At 38.7% G+C, this 22,758-nt stretch overlaps 1 protein-coding gene across 3 annotated transcripts in view; it reads left to right on the forward strand.

Annotated features, from left to right (window-relative positions):
• The window catches only part of Fgf14 (fibroblast growth factor 14), a 651,360-nt gene that overhangs the window by 457,598 nt on the left and 171,004 nt on the right, over window positions 1-22,758 (forward strand). Inside the window, exon 1 of one of the 3 annotated variants that reach the window (XM_059273158.1) lies at window positions 11,337-11,529. The exons of the other annotated variants lie outside the window; for them this stretch is intronic. Coding sequence (XP_059129141.1) covers window positions 11,337-11,529 — 193 coding nt within the window. Of the gene's footprint in view, window positions 1-11,336; window positions 11,530-22,758 lie in introns of those variants that run through there. 3 annotated transcript variants of the gene reach the window in all.

Here is a 22,758-nt window from a genome sequence, read left to right on the forward strand (position 1 = left end):
TAATTATCTTGAAAGTATCAGAAGTTTACTTGTATGCTTTAGTGTACAGATATGTATGCTTAAGAAGGTGTTTGGGTACATTTCACCAAAACATGATGAATACAACAGAAACAATGTCAATCTAGAACACTTAATTACTATGAATGTGGCTTTAATTCTACTATTAATGAAAAAAAGCTAGTTATAACAGTGACTATAAAGAAGAGTATATCATACGAACATATTAGTCATATTACTGGGGTTATACATATATATACATATTTCTTTTTATTTTTTGTGAAACTGAATAATTTTTTTCTGTTGAGATATTAAACATTTTTTGAAATCCAGTCATCTATCATTTAAAATTGGTGACGTTAGTATCTGCACCAATGATTCAGAAGGATAGGAGCATCAGCAATCCTAGCTCTGAGATGTAAGCTTTGCACCTTTCAAAGTCACTTTAATATACAAAAATTAGAGATACTGTGGATGATTTTTCAAACTTACTAACAAGATTTTAAAAACACAGTGGAATTGTAAAATTAACCATCTGCTAGTATCAATATGGTATTGCTTCCACAGGGAAAATGTTCACAGAGCACCAATAGTTTTCCTTTTTCTTTATTTAATAAAAATATTAAACTACAGTAAAACTTCCTTCCAGATTTTTTTAATAGAAGGAAAAAATGCATCCAGCAACTTTAATCAATACAACTGTTACATTATTAATGTTACAAGTTAATTCCTAAAAATAAAAAAAAATTCTTTGACAGTTTTTGCATTTAATTCTTTGAATCCAAAATAATGATCAAATATGCCATCACAGGGGAAAAATGTGATACTGTAGTTTGTCACCAGGAGATAAATATCCATTCTTAATTAAGTAGTCAAATGTGGCCCCAAGTGCATATTAATAGTACTTCTTGATGTGTTTTCTAATGCATAAAAACGTACATTTATAGTCTCTACATTTCCAGAAGTATCTCAAACATTTTCAAGTAGAATTCATTTATCTGGAATGTGAAAACAAATTCCAATATATCATTTATAACCCTGGTATACCTCACCTAGAGTTAGTTGACTTTAATTTGATCATGAAAAAGCAATACTGTATTCTATTTTGCTCACAATTTAGGAAATGCTTAAGAATTTGAAAAATGATGAACACAAAGTCAAATATCATAGAGTAGAATGAGTCACTCACAGCATCATGTTGACCAAATATGTTCTCAAGAAGTATTTGGAGAATATTTGCTTATTGATACTCTTTGAATCTCTCAATTTTGAGCCATAGGAGATAAAAAAAAAACAGCCACAAAAAAGATAAATGATTGAAAACATTTTTTTTATAGAAAGCTTTGCAAAATCTAAGCAAAATACATGGAATAAAAGGATTATCAAGGATATGAGCACTATTTATGGCTTATCTGACACCACTTTCCTATGTTACATTAGCAGATGTATTATAATCTATAGAATGACATGGCTTAGTAACTTTTTGCTATGCAAAATAATGGTGAATTTTTATATTAATTGTTTTGGACCTCATTAATTAGTGGCAATTATAAAATGAAAGAATATTAGACATTTTGTTACTTTCTACTAGGTAACAAGTAAAAAAATATTCACATAAGCATTGTGGTGGTTTGAAAGAAAATAGCCCCCAAAGGGAGCGGCACTATTAGGAGGTGTGGCCTTGTGGGAGGAAGTATGTCACTGTGGGGACAGGCTTTGAGGTCTCTTTTGCTCGAGCTTCCCTTAGTGTGACAGTCAGTTGACTCCCTGTTGCCTACAAGATGTAGCACTCTCAGCTCCAGCTGCACATCTGCCTGTATACCCCCATGCTCCCCATCTTGATGATAATGAACTAAATCATTAACCGTAAGCAAGCCACCCCAATTAAATGTTTTCTTCGTAAGAGTTGCCCTGGTCATGGTGTCTCTTCTTCACAGAAATGGAAAACCCTTACTAAGTCAGGCATAAGTGCAAAAATAAGTTCCTTGGATCATTTGGTTTTTAAAGAATTATCAACAAGTACTATTCATTTTTTTTCATAAACCACAGAGAACCTTAATTGAAATTGAAGTCACCCATGCCCAGTCACATGCCTCAAACATCATAAAACTTAAAAGGACTTGTGAGAATTACTTAAACAGAGCAGTCAATATTGACAGGGCTGTTCTTATATCTATACACTTCTCCATTAAGATCCATTTACTTTGTGTCTATAGATTTCATTAAAAAGTATGGTCATCTGGTTTAAATTTTTGTGACAAGTTGTATGTAGCAACTTTGTCAATATGCAGCCTGAAAGCAGGAAAGTACTCAGTGAGGGGGTAATGGTGGCTGTCAGAGTTTCTATTGCTGTGAAGAGACCCCATGATCATGGCAACTCTTATAAAGGAAAAAAAATTAATTGCAGTGGCTTACATATTCAGAGATTTATTACATTATCATCGTGGTGCAACATAGTATGTAGGCAGACATGGTCCTGGAGAAGTAGCTCAGAGTCCTACATCTTGATTCAAAGGACATAGGAAGTAGTTAGAGATGTAGCTACTAGGTGTAGCTTGAGCATAGGAGACATCAGAGCCTGTACCCACATTGATGCACTTCCTCCAACAAGGCCACACCTACTCTGAAAAAGCCACACCTCCTAATAGTGCCACTCCCTTTGGGAGCCATTTTCATTCAAATCACATTGCACTCCCTGGCTCCCAAATGCTTGTAGCCATATCATAATTCAAAAATTATGTCCAACTTCAAAAGTCCCCATAGTCATTCACAGTCTCCAACTTATTTAAAAGTCTAAAGTTCGACCTCTCTTCTGAGAGTCATACAATCTCTTAATTGTAATCCCCTGTAAAATCAAAATCAAAAAGCAAATCACACACTTCATCAACATATAATTGTACAGGATATATGTTACCATTCCAAAACATAGGAAAGAGAACATAGTGAGGAAATATGAGACCAAAGCAAGACCAAAAACAAGCTGGGCAAACTTGAAATTCTACATTTCCATGTCTGATGTCAAAATGTTCTTAGATCTCCATCTACTTTCACCTTTGTTGACTGCAATATACTTCTCTCTCTTGGGCTTGTTCCACTCCCTCCTAGCATCTTTTCTTGTCAGGTATCCCACAACTCTGGCATCTCCAACATCTTGGGGTCTCCAAGGCAATCCAGGCCTCAACTTCACAGCTTCACTCAATGACCTCTCTGGGCCTCTCATTAAAGGAAACCCCTGACACATGCCTGGCCTCAGTGGCTTCCTTTAGTCACAGAGAAATATTTCATAACCTCTTTCTTCTATCCTTGACTCTAAAGCCAAAACCACATGGCTGAAACTGCCAAGTTCTGCTGCTTGTTGGGACTGGAACATGGTCTCTTCATTCAACTACGTTGCCACCAATTTTCTGTTTTTGATGATTTCCTTCACTGCCTAAGCTTGACTCTTCACTTTAGCCTCAGGCAGACTATTTGGACAAGGGCAAAAGGCAGCCACATTCTCCACCCGAATATCACAAGACAAGTCTTTAGGCCACATACTAACATTCTTTTGCTCTGAAACCTCTTGATCCAGGCACTCACAGTTCAAATCACACCCAGCACCACTGTCTTCCATGCTCCTACTAAGATGGCCCATTAAGCAGCACTTTAAGTGTTCAACTGGTTTCCTAATCCACAGTCCCAAGGTCCACATTCCTTCACACAAAAGCATGACCAGGCCTATCAAAATGATACTACAGTCCCTGGTACCAACTTCTGTCTTAGGGCTTCTACTACTATGAAGAGACACTATGACCATGACAACTCTTCTAAAGAAAAGAAAAAAAAATTAATTGGGGTGGCTTACATTTTCAGAGTTTTAGTCCGTTATCATCATGGTGCAACATGGTGGTATGCAGGCAGATATGGTCCTGGAGAAGTAGCTTAGAGTCCTACATCTGGAGTCAGAGGCAATAGAAAGTAGTCTGAGACACTGGGTGTAGTTTGGACATAGGAGACCTCAAAGCCCACCCCCACAGTGATATACTTCTTTTAAAAAGACCACACCTAATCCAACAAAGCCATGCCTCCTAATAGTCCTACTCTAACAAAGCCACACCTACTAATAGTGCCACTCCCTATGAGATTATGGGAGCCAATTGCATTCAAACAACCATATTCCATTTCCTGACCCCCATAAACTTGTAACAACATCATAATGCAAAATACAATTAGTCCAACTTCAAAAGTCCCCATAGTCTATCACAGTCTCAACAGTGTTTATGCATTACTGTTCTAAAATACAGGAAAGGGAGCATAGCAACAAAATACTGAACCAAACAAGACCAAAAACCAGGTGGGCAAACTCCAAACTCTGCATCTCTGTCTGTTGTCAAAAAACTATTCAGATCTCCAACTCTATTCAACTCTGTTGATTGCAACATATTTCTTTCTCGTGAGCTGGTTCCATTCCCTGTTAGCAGCTCTCCTGGGCAGGCATTCCATGGCTCTGGCATCTCTAATATCTTGGGGTCCCCAAGGCAATGCAGGCTTCAAATTCACAGCTTTATGCAATAGTATCCCTAAGCCTCCATTCAGGGACGCCCCTGACACATGCCTGGCCTCAGCACCTTTCTTTAGGCATGTAGGCAAATTCTCTTTCTTCTATTCTTAACTCTAAAGCCAGAATCACATGGCTAGTTGCAAAGTTCTGTGCTTACTGGGGTAGGAACATGGCCCCCTTGTTCATTTACATCTCCACCAGCTTTCTGTCCTTTACTGTCCATGCTTGGCTGTCCTGAAACTTGATCTCTAGACCAGGCTGGCTTCAAACTCAGAGATCTGCCAGCCTCTGCCTCCCCAGTGCTGGGATTAAAGACATGTACCACCCTACCCAGCTCTAAGATTTTCTTTAGTTCCTTTTCACAAGTTGGAAACTTTGCTGGATAGGATCTTGCCCTGAGGTCATCACTCTCATTATTACATTTCTTAATCTATTTATCTCCTTGAACAGAGGATTTAGCTTTCCACTTCCTGGTGCTCTTTTTCTTCTCAAAATTTGTATTTTGTAATTTACCCTGCTCAGTTTACTCCTCTTTTCATTATAAATCTAACTTCATTAGAGTTGCCACAAATAACCACAAAAGAGAGTCTAACTAGATTGCCTTGAGATTTTCTATGCCAATGGAATTAATCCAAAACTTTTCACTTTAGCCTTAGGCAGACTTTTCAGACAAGGGCAAAAAGTGGCCACTTCCTTCACCAAAATATCACAAGAATGATCTCCAGGCAACATACTAAAATTCTTCTCCTCTGTAACCTCTTGAGCAAGCCCCCCACAGCTCATCAAATCACTTTCTACATCATTGACTCCCATGCTCCTACTAGTATGGCCCATTAAGCAGTGCTTAAAGTATTCAATTGTTTTTCTAATCTAACCTCCCAAAGTCCATATTACTCCAAACAAAAACATAGTCAGTCATATCATAGCAATACCCCAGTCCCTGTTACCAACTTCTGTCTTAGGATTTCTGATGCTGTAAAGAAAAACAATAACCATGGCAACTCTTATAAAAAAACATTAAATTGGGGTTGCTCACTTACAGTTTCAGAGGTTCAGTCCATTATCATCATGACTGGGAGCATGGCTGTGTGCAGGCAGACATGTTGCTGAAGTAGCTGAGAATCCTAGCTCTTGCAGGCAACAGGAAGTGAACTCAGGCACTGGGCAGTATCCTGAGCATAAGAAACCCCAAAGTCCACCCCCACAGTGACATACTTTTTCCAACAAGGCCATGCCCACTGCAACAAAGCCACACCTCCTCATAGTGTCAATCCCTATGAGATTATAGGGGCCAGTTACATTCAAACTACCACACTGTCCATCTCACTTGGTTTCAACTATCTATCTACATCCATGTCCAACCTCTTCATCTTTAATAGTTACTTGTTAAGCACTGAGACAGTATGCATGTGACAATAAGTAGAGACACAGAATCTGTATCCTTCCGAGCTTATATTTAAAAGGGGTAAGTGGGCCAAATAAACAAAGGACTCTGTAGAGATTTTTTTTTAAGTGGTGCACACTCTATGGACCCATAAAACAAGAAGAGGTTGTTTGTAGTTAAGGACTATGATTATAGATAGCATTGTGAAGAAACATAAATCTATGGAGATGAACATCAGATTGAATGCAGAGTATAAATGTTGTGCCATGAGCACAACAAGTGATGAGCAAAGGAAAATAGGATATCTAGAAACAAATGAAGGCAGAGGTGAAGCACAAGCTAAGATTTTGAACAAGATTGTGATATAATGTAAATTTCACCTCCATTGTTATGGCTACAGTGTTGAGGTATGCAAAGTAGAGCACAGTGAATCCCCAGGAACCCATTAGAGTACTATTTCAATAGTCTATTTGGTGGAATGGTGAGTGAGTTGAAGTGACAATGCTGAGTGTGACCATATTGTGTGTATATTTTAAAAATAATTTGAGTAGTTCCAGCACCGGTATATATGGGGTTTACAGAAAGAATTAGTCTTATATTCTAAAGAGTTGGTCAGAAAAACAACAAAGAAGTTGTTTTTCTAGAGATGGGAAAGGTTAAATGAAGACTAGCTTTAATTAGAAAAAAAATAACAGTTCAGTGCTGGCCATACTAATGAGATACCAATTGCACATCTTTGTAGAGATAGCAATCTAGCTTGCTCTTCAGCTAACAGAAGTTATATGTTAATGTCAACATTGTAGAAGTATTTACAAAGGCATGCATTGGTGCATTAATTGGAGATCATCATAGGATAAATAGTGAGGAATTTTTGGTTTGTTTGTTTTCTGTTTTGTTTTTCAGAAAAGAGGTCTATGTTGAGACCTATGCCAGACTGTAAGATTTTGAGGGCAGAGCCCAAGCCTCTCTTTGTTTCTCTTTATCATTTAAAAATATGTTGGCTCTCAATCAGGGCTATCAATTAAATAAGTGAATAACTAATGGTGACAAGTTAAGTGGTCATAAATAGTTACTATTTATTGAATCCCAGTTGTGTGACAGACACTACTATAAGTGTTTAATATATGGGTCATCATTGAATTCCCACAATAACCTTATCGGTAATGACAATTGTGGGGATAAAACCATGCTGAGTATAAATGAAATGCTTAAGGGTTCAAACAGTCGGTTTGCCTCACCCAGGTTGTGATTTTAGCTTAATGGGAATGTAGACAAGTGGAAAACATGCATCTTCTAGAAACTTAAAGGACAGCAAATGATGGAACAATTCATTGCCTTCTGAGAGATAGGATAATGTTTTTGAACAGCAGCTTGGAGGCACGGAAATCCAGGGGTAAGTTCACAAGTCCACTCAATATTGACTAATGGAAAGTGAAGAAATGTACCTGAAAATATATGTTGTGGTATTAAAAATATTGAAATTGAAAAAGAATGCACAAAGTATGGGTTCGTGGTCTAGAGGATGGTACTAAATAGATGGCATTTGTCGTGTACTTTAAGAGAGCCAGGCACTGTGATAGAGTCTGCACCTTGACCAGAATTGAACAGACTCTGCTATCTCTGTTTAAAAGATGCAAAACTTGAAGCAGAAACTAAAATGACTTTGGACATCACCATAAACTTAAGAAGTTGCAGACAAAATAAAGAACCAAGAGCACTTGAAATTGGGGTTCACACTCCTAAGAGCTTAGTCAGAATATTCCCTTCCTAAATCACCCCTCTCCTCTCTCCTCCCCTCCCCTCTTCTCTCCTGTCCTGTCCTCTCCTCTTTTCCATTCCTTATCCCTCCTTCCCATTTTTCTCTTTGCTTTATATAAAGTCAAAGGTGAAATCAGTAACTCTGAAGTGACTCTGAGGTCTGACCTTGTCTATATGGTCCTTAGGTTTGGGTTGCTGTGCACCTGCCCTAAACCACGTTTCTCTCCAGCTCTGTGCTGCCTTTTATCACAGCTTAAGACAGCAGATGGCTCTCTTGCGTTTTCTTTCACTTATCTCTATCTGTAAACAGCCAAGCAGCCTTTGGGAGAGGGAAGAGGCAAATGCCAGGATTCAGCTAAAAGACCTTGATTACCCAATCTTGCTTCAAGCTACTTTAAAATAGAAAGCAACATAGAATAGAAAGAACTGCTGGAGTTTCGATAAATTTCACTGTCTGAATAGACCCTGAAACTCAAGTCGCTGCTCCAGGCACTTCGCCAGGGGTCGGGATTGAAAAATCGAGCAAGCAGGGTGCTTCTCCGGTATCAAACAGCTGAAAGGCTTCGGCCTTGAGGTGTGTTATTACTGTCAGTGGAAGCTGTGATTATTTATTTCTTTTCCATCTGAAAGAAAGAAAGGAAGAAAGAAAAGAAGGAAGGAAGGAGGGAGGGAGGGAGAGAACGAGAGAGGAGAGAGAAGAGGAGAGAGGGAGAGAGAGAAGAGAGAGAGAGTGAGAGAGAGAGAGAGAGAGAGAGAGAGAGAGAGAGAGAGAGAGAGAGAGAGGAGAGAGAGAGAGAGAGCTGCTTTGAAGGGAGGAGCTTTTCAGAGACCCTTACAGGTTGCTCTTCTAAAGCACTGCTTTTTCAAGAAGGGCTGGGCAGAGTTCCTATCTGCGGTACTGAAGGGCAAACTCTCTGGACCTTGTGGAAAGGTCAAGAACGAAAGGGGGTGACCTAGGAAGCCCCAAATCCGACTTCCCTGGGAAAGGCACCAGTCAAAGATTTGGGAGAAATCATTGCAACCTTACAAAGAAAGCAGTGAACACAGCTGCAATGACAAGAAGTTTAACCCCATTAAAGTTAATAAACAAACATGATAGTTGGTGGAATTATAGTTAGTTTAAAAGGTCAATCTCGCTCTCTGAAAAAGATAACCCTACAAGAATATTTAGGTAAATCTGTTTGTTTTAATTATGAAGTCATTCAGAAATTCCAAACTAGAACTTTTCAAATGTCCAAAAGGCTTCTTTGCAGTAATAGCTTTCAGTTGGATCCCTCCACCCACCCCTGCCACTGCGAATTAGCCAAAAGAAAAGCCATACTTCCATCCACATTTTATCAGGGTTGTTCATCAAGCTGCAGACCACCTTCTGTCTTTATGAGAAATGACATTGCTTCACAAATACACACGCAAAATAAATTGGTATTCCCCCTTTTCCTTGGTCCCCCCCTTTAAACTCATGGGTGACAATGCAACACAAATTTCTTACAAAGCATCTCTAAAATATTCCTCTTAGTAATTGTGGTGTTTGTAGATGTAACAGCCAAGTAATGGAAATAAGCTTTTGGCATGCCTCTTAATATTAAAAAACAAGATCATTCTAAACTTGATATTGCCTTCACTGGATCCAAATCTACACACTCTCACTACTGAGGGAATAGGACTCCTTACAAGGAAAGGATATGTGTGAGTTGTGGAGAGCATCAGTCCAGCTTCCCTGGAGTACATCCTAGGCTGCACTTCCCTCATTTGCCTGTTGGTGAGTCTTTGTAGTACTTTCTGACAACTCCCCAGACAAAGAAAAGGTACATTTTTTTTTTTTTTTTTTTTTTTAAAAACTGCTTCAGATACTGCCTGTGTTCTGCACCCTTTCTTTACGGTTCTCAAGTAGTCCCTAGAGATTTGTATAAGCCTACCAATGACTGCTGAAACATTTTTCCTTTGTGTCCACACTGGATGGTGAGAAGTTTGGTTTTTGCATTCTCTTCTCCTTACCTTCCTGGGATGATAGCAAGACAAAGGATGCATGCATGGAGGGGAAGTCTAGTTCTAGTGCTTGGATCTGTCACTGGAATTCATCCTAGATACTACATCCACAAACTGTCCAAAGCATGAAGAGCTTCTCCCCAGACTTCCTTTCCTTTCTTCACCCTTCTCATGTTTAATCATCTAAAACAGAATGCTGTCAGGTCACAGGCAAGACACTGAAGGAAGGAGATATCAAATATTATATTTGAATTTCCGATCCAGCTCAAAAGGCTTTGCTCTCTGACAGTGCTGTTCCATGCAGGCAAACCAAAGGAAGGCAGCTCATGGTGGAGTGTCCTCAGTCTGGCTGTTTGTTGTTATCCAGAGTGCTGCTACAGACATCACTCAACCCCACGCTAATCTTTGTGCTAAGACTTCTTCAGTATTCCCCCAGGCGGTTATCCTAATCCAGCCACTGTATAGGACCTCTGCAGCAGCTGGCAGCTCCTCTTCCACCCGCTGGGGAACAGAACTGGAAGCTCTTTCCTCCATTCTTCATTAGAACAGATTATCTGTCTCCTCTCCTCTGATCCTTCTTTTTGCTCATTGTTGCTGGTTCCAAACGATAAACCTATACTTCACAGCAGCAAAAGGAAGAGGATAGCAAGTTTGGATGACTAGGTGAAAAGTAGAGGTGCTTCTTTCCCCAGGGCTCACTCTCCTTTCGCCTCCTCCAAGGGGTGGGGATGCCTTGGTGCTGGAGGATTAATCAGAGAGCAGAAACCATCTCAGCATTCAACTGCTGCTGAGAGTTTTCTGTGGACTCTAGAAGCCCTTAGCTTAGCTCTGGCAGCCTCGGAAACATTCGTCTGAACCAAAGCGCACCGATATTCCTTCAATTCCACCTCCTCAGACTCGTCAACGTCTTGGCATCCCACCCCTTGCCGTTCATTGAACTTTCTCTTTATAATTATTTTAAGTCATTACTGCATATAGTTTTTATTTTCTTTCTGAAGACACATCGGAGGGGGACCACATAGTTGGGAGGGGATTAGTGGGGTAAGAATGGAGCGCTTTGATTAGAGAGCACAGGGGAGAAGATTGCTCTCTCCAGATGCTGATTTCCAAAGCACTTGACAATCATAGGCAGAAGCCGAGAGCAGACGGCTGTGGCCGCACCTGCCCGAGGGCAGCTCGAGCTGGGCACTGAGACCTGCCCAACGCGCCCGGAGACCCACAAATGCGCTGAGGCATTGCCGCGACCTGTCCTCCGCCCCTCCATTCTGTGGCCAGGAAGGAAGCCCTCCGATCCGCCAACATCTCACCCGGGAGGCGGGCAGGGCGAGAAAGCTGAGCTAGTGGTGGTGGCGACCCCGAGAGGGCTCCAGCGACACGAGGTGACCTACAACCACAGCCCTCTGGATTCCGAAGCAGCCGAGACCTCCAGTTCCCAGGCTGGCCCTGCTGTGTCCCGGGAACATCTACGCGCCTAGTCCAAGCTCAGCAGACTGGGCGATGGGTCCTAGTGGGCACTGAGCAGCCTCACCTCTGTCCCCAGTCCCTCCAGACCGCCCCTCCCTCCGCTTCCCTCAGGGCGAGCAGCTGTCTGCACCGCCCCTTTCCCCTCCAGTGCCCTAGGCTCCCCTTGCTTCTGAACCTCCCTCCCTGGGACCCATTCCCTGGGCCACCATGGCCGCGGCCATCGCCAGCGGCTTGATCCGCCAGAAGCGGCAGGCGCGGGAGCAGCACTGGGACCGGCCCTCTGCCAGCAGGAGGCGGAGCAGCCCCAGCAAGAACCGCGGGCTTTGCAATGGCAACCTGGTGGATATCTTCTCCAAAGTGCGCATCTTCGGCCTCAAGAAGCGCAGGTTACGGCGCCAAGGTCTGTGTGGGTCACTGTGGGGAGGTGCGCCTCGGCTGGTATTTTACTGCCTGGATAGAAGCGCTTAGGGTTCCCCTTGCTCCTTCCTTCTCTCATGTTTCTGTCCACCCTTCTTCTCTAACCCTCTGATCTCCCTCCAGCTTGCCAGAGCGCCTTCCCCGGGTAGCTGTGAATCTACTGGTAGATTGCTCTCAGGCAACCTGTAGCCCGTCACTGGTAACTCAGCCCGCCCAGAGCCCTCAAATTTGCCATCTTCTGGCTGGCTCTTGCTTTCTGATTCTCCTACAAGCTGGACTTCAGAAATTCTGTCTGCACTCTTCCTCCAGACGTTGGGGCTCCCCCAGAGCACAGCATCCTTTTTAGAATTCAGGAATCTGCTCTTCCACAGTGCCTCAGGTCATGCGCATTGTCCCCCCAGTCAGATAGGAGATGTCAGGAATTGGTGTGTGCCCGGCTTCAGGCTTCATATGGTCTCTTTAGTTTCCTGCAAATCCCTTGGTTCACATCCCTTAGTGAAAGGGCCCCTCAGCTGGGACTAATGAGAAAGAAGTGAGCAATGGGGGTGGGGGTGGGGCGGCATGTGAACTAAGGGTTAGCTCAGTAGAGACCTAACAGAAAGCAAGGGGGGCTATACCCACCCCCACCCCCAGACCTGTAGTCAAATTTTGAATGTGTACAGGGTCACCCTCAGAATGAATCTTACTGAGCCTGCTAGGGAAGTATGTATTTTTGTTCTGTTTGTTTAAACTGATAAGCTAGCAAATTATGTGAAGTACGAACAGTTACTACACAAAGATGGCCAGAAAAGAGCCCTTACTATGTTTGATATTAATTACTATTGTATTTTGAGAAACAGCTAGTGCCCCTCATTACCTTTCTGCTTCCTGTAACATGCCAGTCTTTACTCAAGAGATAGAGCCTGGCCATCTGCCCCCTCTCTACACCCAGTTACAAAGGGTGACTGTTTTAGGAGCATGTGGGGTGTTGTAACAGCCACATGGGGATTGCTTACTCTACCTAACCAGGTGAGCAGGAAACAGAACATATGTACATTCATGGTTGTTGGTGTTTGCCCAGCACAATACATTCTCCCAGCCCAGCTGTGTTTGCTTTCAGTGTCCTGTTGTTCTCAAGATGAGAAAGAGAAAGAAGCATTTGAAAAGCCTGGGTTTCTGTGTGGATTTGTGTGTCCACACCTTTACTAATCCACGACCAAAAAATTTTATGCATTTTTAGACTAATGTTAAATATGTAGAGGGTCAATAATTGATTGCAGCGATAATAAATTGCAGATAACGGCTGTTTGTTGTCATCAAGCTGAAAAGAACACATGTAAGATATACCTCATTCACATTCTAAGAGAAATGCAGTTGTATACATGTAACAGGAGAAACTTCCTTATGGAGACAATGGGACAAGGAGTTTTCAGAGCAGAGTGGCAGCTATGAAGAATAATTAATTTGTCATTTATACTTTACAGAGGAACATAATCCAGGATACCTTTAAGTTCAGTGTTCTGGTCATTGTCCACACCAGTGCCCATTATTGCCAGGGTCTGCTTCTCACTTCTCAGGCAGATTATCCATTGGAACACAGCTTTCAGAACAGAGAGCTCTGAACTTGCCATCTAGTTAAACTACAATGAATATATTCTCTCCTGAGTAAGATTATCTTAGTACAAACACTACTGAACAATGCTAAAAAGTTACAATGTACATTCTTGAAATATGTAACAATTAGACTATTTTTATAAACACAGTCAGTATGTCTTTTGCATTTGTATTGTATTAAGTGATGAGAGAGGTGTTACTTGACATGTCATGAATTTCAAGATAAAATCTACTTTTTTCTAGTTTAGAAAGATACTTGGGCTCTCTAATAGTCAATTTCTCTATTTTCAATGTTGATTGTTTCTTTAATATTTATAAGTCTAAGTATACACACACAGGCACACATACACACACACACACACACACACACACACACACACACACACACCTCAATGTTCCGCAAGAAAATACATTCAGGGCCATGTTGTCACCTTGTTTTTGCTGAGACAGTGTAAGAAAAAATAAGATTAATTTAGACAGAATATTTTCTTTTGTTCCTGTTTCACTACCTAAGAAATACGTTATTTAGGGGAGAAAACCATAGACACAGATATTGAATATCAAACAAAAATAAATTTACAAGTATTATTTTAAACAAAAGAAACATTAAATTGTATACATGTATATATACATATATATAATGGCTATGGTTAAATGTAGTGTATATTATTAATTTATTGCTTAAATACTATTTGGGGAAATATATTCATATGCCTCCATTTTCCTATTCTTAACATAGAAATTACCCCCCAGGAAACTTAAAATCTGATTTGCTAATAGATAGGTATAACCTTTAAGTTTCTTATGTTCTTAATACTTGAAAATCAGTAATCTGACAAATGAGTATTGAAAGTTTACAACGTGATAAACCCTGCTACAGGTCTTATATATTCTGTTTGATAACTAGGCGAGTCTTCCCACATAGAGCTCACACACACAGGCTACACAGTTGCTATACATAGGAAGAACAAATGAATGAGAAACACATCCAGAGTTCTAGAAGATAGTAGAATAGAGAAGAAGAATGCGGGACTAATGGGGAAGCTAGTTGAGAGCTGAATTTAGTGAAGATGAGGGAGGATGATGCTCATATTGAAACCTCCAGGGTGAGGACTGACTGCTGATGAGGGTATAGAGGCACAAGAGCCAGTAAAAGAGAAAAAAAGCCATGTAGGGAAAATCCTTAGTCCATAGGGAAAAACCCAAGAGGTATAGAAACTTAAAGTACATCCTCAAGTAGAATACGCATTGACTCTTTAAACAAGATAAAAAAATAGCTCTACCTTTTCTTGTTTGGCAGAATGACAATAAACATTTCTTAAGCTTAGGGATTTCATTTTCTCCCTTTAAAAATTTTTAAGCTGGTTATGGTAACATATACCTTTAATGACAAAACTTGGGAGGTGGGGTCATGAAGATCAAGTGTTCAAGGCCAACCCTAACTATATGAAATCTTCTCTTAAAAGCAAAAAGCCAACACTTTATTAAGTAGTCACTTCTGTATTGTCAAATGTATTAAGCTAGAACTCCAGCTCCCAAACACTCATCATATATTTTGATTTGCTCCTGAATAGTCTGCAGAATGGCTGTAGAATAATTGGTGCTGTGAATGTTCCACCTTTCCAAATTTCTCTACTTTTGCCATTTCTCCATCCTCCTCACCTCCTTTGACTTAAACAGAAGTTATAATCCTACAAATTAGTCACTTGTATGTGTTTCATGTACATATGTATGTTTATGTATATGTATGTATTTCTGTGTGCTTGTTTGTGTGTGTGTGTGTAGGGGGGGCACTTTCCTCTGTGCCTGAATCTTCTCTCTACTTCTAGACTTACATGCTAAAATTAATCTTATTCTTGAAAGCTCAGAGGAAATACCTTCTGAGAAGTCTCTACTCACTACATCCTATTGAAATAACCCTCAGGCATTTTATAATTGTTCGTTTTTGTGCATACCTGATAATAATTGCTTAGCATACATCTTCAGTTTATTGTGCTTAAGAAGAAAAGTCTATTTTCTTCAGCTCTCAAATTTTGATAGAGTGTTACACGGGCCCTGGGTCCTCATCTCTGCCATTTAACTTGAGGGAAAACATGGAATTCCAAGAGGTCCAAAGTGAAGAAATGTCCCTGAACCTTAATGTTCTAACTAGATCAGACTAAAATCAAAGTTCCTCTCAAATCTTCATGTTTTTCTACTTTCCCTTAAATGCATGAATAATCTATTCCTTATAAATGAGCTTTTAGTGAGTTATTCACAAGAAATCAAGGATATCAATTACTTTGTTTCAATGCCTACATGAGAATACATTTAAAATATAGGTTAACTTTATATAAAGAAAGAGGAATATGCAGGAAACTTGACAAATAGTTTTACCCTTTGGAATCTTTACAGAAAAAGTAAAACAGAAAATGAAGATGATGACCTTATTCTAAAAGCATTACACTTTGCTTTTAAATGTTAAAATAAGCAAGAATTTGTCTGTTTGTAGAATAATAGCCTTTCACAAATCTTTGTGAGAGCTATGTAATTGTTTCTTTCAGGTTATTTTTTATTTGCACTTTTACCTAGGATCACAGAAGCAATTGAACTATACACTGTTTGTGTTTAGTCAGTGGGTGTGGGTTTGCTAACAACACATCTTGCCTAAAATAAATTTCAGGATATCCTAAAAATTTAGAAATGAAAAGCATGTTACTTAAATTATGTTCATGTTTTCAAGTTAACCTGTGATCTAAAAATCAGAAATGCATGGATATCTACAGAAACAAAACTAGTAGCCTCCAGTGTGATGGTGAAAACCCTCAATCTCTTAAGAAATGAGAAGAGGTCTTCTTCCTTACAAAGTATCCTCTCAGAAAATAATCAACAACAGACAATAACATAGGACCTCATAATTTATGCTACTATCTCAGAGCAGTGTCATGTGCTGTGGGACACAGAGCACAGGCTTATGAAGCTAAAGTCAGAGAACCTTTCCCTGTGAAGTGTATTTCTTTCCTTTTGGAAATGTTTAAAAAGTATTTGTTGCTGTTTATGTTTTTTTTTCTGAGACCACAGGAATCTTCTTACACATATTTTGATAAGGCTTGTTGCTCTTTTGATAACCAAAGTACATCTTGTTAGTTGTATTATGATTACAAAAATCATGCTGTTTCTTAATTTAAATGTTTAGTTTTATCATTTAAAGATCTTATAGGAATATTAGTGAATTATGTTTCCCCAGTGACTTTCTTGTTTTGGTTTCAACAATTTGTGTTTACTGAAGGTTTCTAGGAGTAATCATTGCTTCAGTGGTACAATAAATTAAAGTGTAGTCTAATGAAGTAAAATTATTTACTAGATTAAGATAGATGTAACTAACAGAATATGGTTTGTTCTGGGATGAATTATATTCATAGAGTTGAGCTTCTATATACTTAAGTAATTAGTTTGTCATGACCATGTCTTTTGACTTTTTTTTTTTTAACATAAAGTCCATGCAAAAATTAGCAGAACTCCTCCGCCTGCACTCCCAGGGGTGGAAATTTCAGGATGATGTTAAATGAAGCTGCAGATTTCTGTGGGTTTTTTGTTAATAATTCTACTTTCATACTTACATATTTTTTCAAACAAAATAAAATGTTCAGATTAATGGGAAACCATATTTTTCTTGGAGGCAGTGTGGGACCAGTTGTTAAAACAGGGACATGCTGGGGAAGGAATCTATGCCTAACTTCATCTCTAGCACAACATCTGTGTTTTTTATTTGAGAGAAGTTCTCCCTAAGCTTCTCAGATTGGTTTTGAACTCACTCTTTATCTCTGGATCATTTTGGCCTCTCCATTTCCTATTTCAACTGACCAAGAACTAGGATTATAGGGCAGTGAAGCCATGTCTAGCCCATTGGATATTTCCATACATATAAGCATTGTGTAACTGTTTAAGTAATATTAAAATATTGAACGCCTCAAACATGTATCCTTCTTTATAGTAAAAATCTTAAAAATCCTTTCTGCAGCTCTGAATTTGCAGTACTTTATCATATAATCTATAGTCATTCTACTGTGCAATAGTTCACCTGAGTTCTTTTGTCTGACTGCAGCTTGGTACTCAGTGATCACCTATCTCTATCCCCACTCCTCATCTTCTCAGCCTTTAGGAAATAAGGTTTTCATGTTGCTCATATGCTAAGATCCTATGAGAAATGACACCACACTATGTGTGTGTGTGTGTGTGTGTGTGTGTGTGTGTGTGTCTGTGTGCTAAATTCACTAACCATGTATCTATGGTTAGCTTAATGAGTTTAGCATAGTTATCTCCAGTTATAAGATGTCACAAATGAGAAAACATCCTCCATTTATGTGTGAATAGTTTTCCCTTTAGTATACATATTACATTTACATTTTATTTATCCATATCAGGTAATGCACATGGGTTGTTTTAGTTTCTGGTTTCTGTGGATAGAGCTACAACACATTAGGGGAAAGTATATGTCTTCCACTTTTCCTAATCTCATTTTGAGAATATTCTTTTTTCAAACCAATCATAAACCTTCCCTTTTTCCATGAAAAATAACAATACTATATTTCATTTGCTTAATTCTTAAAATGGCATAAATTAAAAGTGGACTTTTTTCAGTATGATTTATCTATTTAGTTTTGAAATTGTTTTTCCGTTGGCTATACTCTTTATGTACTTCTTCACAAATGATGAAAAACTTTCAGCTAAAAGCACTATGATAGTTGCATAATCTAAACTGCATATGCTAATCTCAATACTGTTATTTTAATACTCAGAAGTTAGAAAAATACGATAAGTTTAAATATGTAAGAAAGCATTTTAAACAGATTAATATAAAAGTAATCACAATGATATCTGGACCAAAAAGCCACTAATTGAGTGGCAATATTTGTAATGACTCCTATCTTCATTAAGAAATTCAGGTCCCAGGACTATGTCTTCATTTACTGCTCCTTGGGGTGAAAGATTGTAGGAAATGACAAAATATTAGATAACATTTCTAAGCTATTTTTATCAGAGTTACTTATTTCTGGTTGGGGGAAAATATCTCCATTCATAAGGTCATTCAATTTTGAGAAATACTTTTTGCAGGATGTTTTTCACCCTATGCTTCATATTTCTTTCATGTTGATAGATACTGCTGTAAGCATAGGAGACAGTCAGGAGTCAGGACTTCAATTGTGACCACCATACAACTTCCTGACTCTTCTACCTTCCCTAACTACTTACAGTCTTATATTCCTTTATGACATTTTAAGTTCTTTATTAATGGAAGTGACATTACTGCAATAACAACAGGAGACACAATATGTACATCTGTGAATGAGTTTAACTGTAATCCAGTTGCTGTTACTGCCATAGAAATCACAAATCATTCTAACACTGTATTATTACCTTTAAGACTGAGGCCAGAAGCAAATTTACCTTGAATTAAAGATTACATTGTGAGCTTTGTAAAAAGAACAGAGAGAAGAAAGTTCTGTGATTTAACCAAGCCATTTTTGCCATAGGAATGCAACTTAGTTTTTTGCATAGCTGGATATTACATTCAATGATGCTGTGATAGTTAATAATTGTTAACTTCACACATCTAGAATTACTTAGGGATCAATCCTCTGGCCATGCCCATGAGGGATTATCTAATTTAGGGTAGCTTCTGAGCATGTCTGTGAGGTATTGCATAGAATAGGTTGACTGAAGAGGAGAGACCCATCTTAACTGTGGTCTGAGGTTCTTGACTGAATACAAATGAGAACGTGAGCAGAGTGTGAGCATCTATCATGCTTCCTGCTCTCTGCTTTAGCTCTTCTACTGTGATTCCCCACAATGGTGACTGTACCTTTAGACCGTGAGCCTAAATAAACCTATCCTTCCTTACATTGTTTGTGTCAGGTATTTTGTTGTAGTAACAAGACAAATAACAAATAGAGGTGTGGTCTCCTTAATAGACTGAAGATTTTCCATTATCATGTAATGAACAATATATTAAATGTTTTATTACCCATCATGAAAAGTATATTCTAAATATCTCATATTCATTAAGACATATTATTGATTATATTCTTCATTGGCCTTATTTTACACGATAAAATAAAGTTAAGCCTTTGAGGTTAGAGGATCACAAATTAATGATGAAAATTACAGATGGTTAGAAATTTACTGTATTTTGCTGGTTATTAATCAGCTCCTTGGCTCATAGTCCTTTTCAAACAAATTTTGTATTTTATTCTTAATGCTGATTCTAGAAAATATAATGTAGTCAAGTCAGCTTACTTGAAAATTGTATTATACACTTTATAGACATTGCAAATAAGTGAACATTTAAGCCTGCAACTGCTTATGATTCTAATTATATATTTGATTGAAATATTCTCTGCCTCTTCTTGTTACCGTCTTGACATGGTAAAATTAAATGCTTAAGCCAATGGCCAATCCTCTTTATGCTTGCATTGACATGGATGATTTAGGCTGGAGAGAAAAATGTACATACATATGAATTGGTCCTATTTCAAGTTAGTAGTCAATAACCTCAAGCAAACCCTTGTTCATATTTTAAAAATTCTATTCCTATTTAGCTAAATAATATTTTTATCTCGTTTCTTTTCAGATATCTTCCAACTACTCCCTTTCTTCACCCTCAGTAATAGCTTAGCTTCTGTTTCTCTGAAAAAAAAATAGCAATAATATGTTTTCACAGAATCCCATGGCTTTGAAAAGCCAGTCTATGGATTCACCCATTTGCTCCCTTCTTTTATACCTAACTAGGGATGAGCCTTAGTGCTCCAATCTTGTATGAAGACCTTAAATTGAATCACATATGTCCTTCTTTTTTTTTTTTTTTTTTTTTGTTTTGTTTTGTTTTTCGAGACAGGGTTTCTATGTGTAGCTTTGCGCCTTTCCTGGAACTCACTCGGTGGCCCAGGCTGGCCTCGAACTCACAGAGATCCACCTGCCTCTGCCTCCCAAGTGCTGGAATTAAAGGCATGTGCCACCACCGCCTGGCCCATATATGTCCTTCTTATATAGGCTTATTATTAGAATAATTTTTATCTCTTTTCTGAACCACAATGTATTTATCAGCACATAATCTCATTGGCATGAAAGTATGTGATGATATGCCCCAATTTGAAAAGGAATCCACTCTCAGCCCTGTGTTTCTATGCAATTGTCTTTTGTTGAAAACTGGTTGAAGAGAAACCTCCTAGCACTCTCCTCAGATTATTTTTCAGTCTTTCCAATAGATTTTTATTTTATTTTATTTTGCAATACAATTCAGTTCTACATATCAGCCACAGATTCCCTTGTTCTCCCCTGTCCTGCCCTATATTAGTTTCCCTCACAGTGAAGCTGCTTTTGTCAGCATCACTTATGAGCTGCAGATGCTCTGAGGACCTGTTTTCTGATCTTATCCCACCTTCACAGCCTTGAACATTTAGATTTTCACAACAAATTTTTATTGTAAAGTATCTAACATTAGCACCAAAATAGAACATATCACTTATACTATCTTAAGTTTTCGTATGATTGTCTTTTCATAACTATATCTTTTCAACACTATGATATAAGTGTGTTTTTTAAGGCAATGTCTTGCTATGTAGCTTTGGCTACATAGTACTTGTGTGTAGCCCATGCTAGTCTCAAACTCACGGCAACCCTCCTGCCTCATCCTCTGGTGTGCTGGGATTACAGATATACACCATCAAGCCTGACTATAGATGGCTTTCTAACTGAGTGTGTTAGTAAGTTAGCTATTGCCAGCGTGTGGCTGGATTTCTGTCAAACACTATTGCTATTTCATTTGTGCCATTAAAAGACAATGTTACTTCCTTATGTGGGAAAACTATTTTTCATAGCACATTTATGTGTGCATTGAATGACTTGTCTCCATAACATGAAGAAAATTCTGAATTGGTCCTTTTAAGAATTAGCCCAGATTATTTGTTTTTATTTTCAAATATAAAAGTTTTGTATTTAGCAGTAACTATTTTTAAAACTCCTTAATTACCAAAAAGAAAATAATTTGCAAATTAAAATGCTGTTTTATAAGTTTAATGAAACTATCACTCAGACTCAAGTTTCATGTAGAAGGAAAAAGGAGCTGAGGAAGGGTAATCTTTCTGTGGATTGTTTTCAAGGATGCATTTGTCACCTTTTGCATACAAAGATTTCAAGTGCATACAGTTTCTTCTGGACCCAGTTATTACATACAGATCTATAATTATTAGCTCTGGTAAGAAAGTTATGGTGATAGGTTTGCTTGTGTTTTCCATTTTTATTTTACTTCCTGTCAGAATGACAAAGGGATCTTTAGGTATGAGAGATGGCACAAAGCTGCCCTTGGAGTATAGGAATGAATCTGATGGCATTGTTCTGTTATGCATTCTTGCTAGATCCACCAACAATGATAGGGGACCACTATGCTCCATTGCTACTAGACAAATATAACTTCTTTTCTCTGAGTACTTTGAATGTTGGATAAGCAGTTGTTTACTCATTTAATTTCCCTAGAACCAACAATTCTCTCCTCCTTAAAAAGTTCTTTAAAACAGAATCCCATTGCTTAACATCTTTTTATTCCACCACATGCCTCATTTCATCTCTCTAAATTTCTGTAGATAATTCCTGCCCATCCTTGGATACATCTTGCCCTTTAAATATTTGTTCATGATTTTTTTTTTATCCTTTTTACCATTTGGTCAAGTTACAACTGTTTAACTCTACTTATCTTTCTGCATAAGTAAATGCCACCAGCACCTTAATCATTTCTGCAGCTCAGCGTGTTCAATAATTACCTCATCTTTATTCTAGCAAATGAGATGACTGCTGTTTTCATGAGCAGAATTTCATGTAGAGGCCTGACTTGGTGGGAGAAGTATGAAGGCAGATGTTTTCTCCTTTCTCTTTAAGGTGAGGCTGACTTCAATAGAAGGAAAAGGAAATCAGGCACATTTGTGCAAGACAGAAGTGCTTGATGTGGCTTTGCACCTGATAAATGTAAAGAGAATGTAGGGAAAGTAACCGAAACATCTTTGCTGCATCTGCCAGGATTAGAGGTGCTGGATGCTAATGTCTCCTACTTCAGAAAATATGTTATTTTCATTTTCCTGGATGAGGGGAAGTAAAGTACTTTTCCCAAGGACTCACTTGACAGAGGCAGTAGTGGAAAGTAGCTCTGCCCCATAAAGGATGCAGTTTGAGAATTAGCTTGTGGATGTTAGATGGTATCAGTGGCAGGCAACATATTCCACGTCTTTATAGATTCACTCTTGGCTTGGGCTTGAATGGCAACTAGAATGCTATCTGTTCATTATTACAAGTTCATTATGAGAAAACGTGGGTACTAGTGTGGAAGCTGTGCCCAGTGAGGTGCTGGCACATACCTAAACATTACAGAAGAGTAATGTCTGCAACTCTCTATTGAGGTTTCCATTTCTTTCCAACACTTGGGACACCACGTTAACACATAACGTGGGCAGCAGAGCCTCAACACAGATGTTCTGGCATCTCTCTGATTCATTTTTTGAGTGCACCATCAGAGAGCATGTGGGCAATATTGGAGTTTACCTGTAAGGTGCATAGTATTTTATATTCATTAAACTTTTAAAAATTAATTCTA

Source organism: Peromyscus eremicus, chromosome 9 (assembly GCF_949786415.1).
Source record: "Peromyscus eremicus chromosome 9, PerEre_H2_v1, whole genome shotgun sequence".
Classification (NCBI taxonomy): domain Eukaryota; kingdom Metazoa; phylum Chordata; class Mammalia; order Rodentia; family Cricetidae; genus Peromyscus; species Peromyscus eremicus.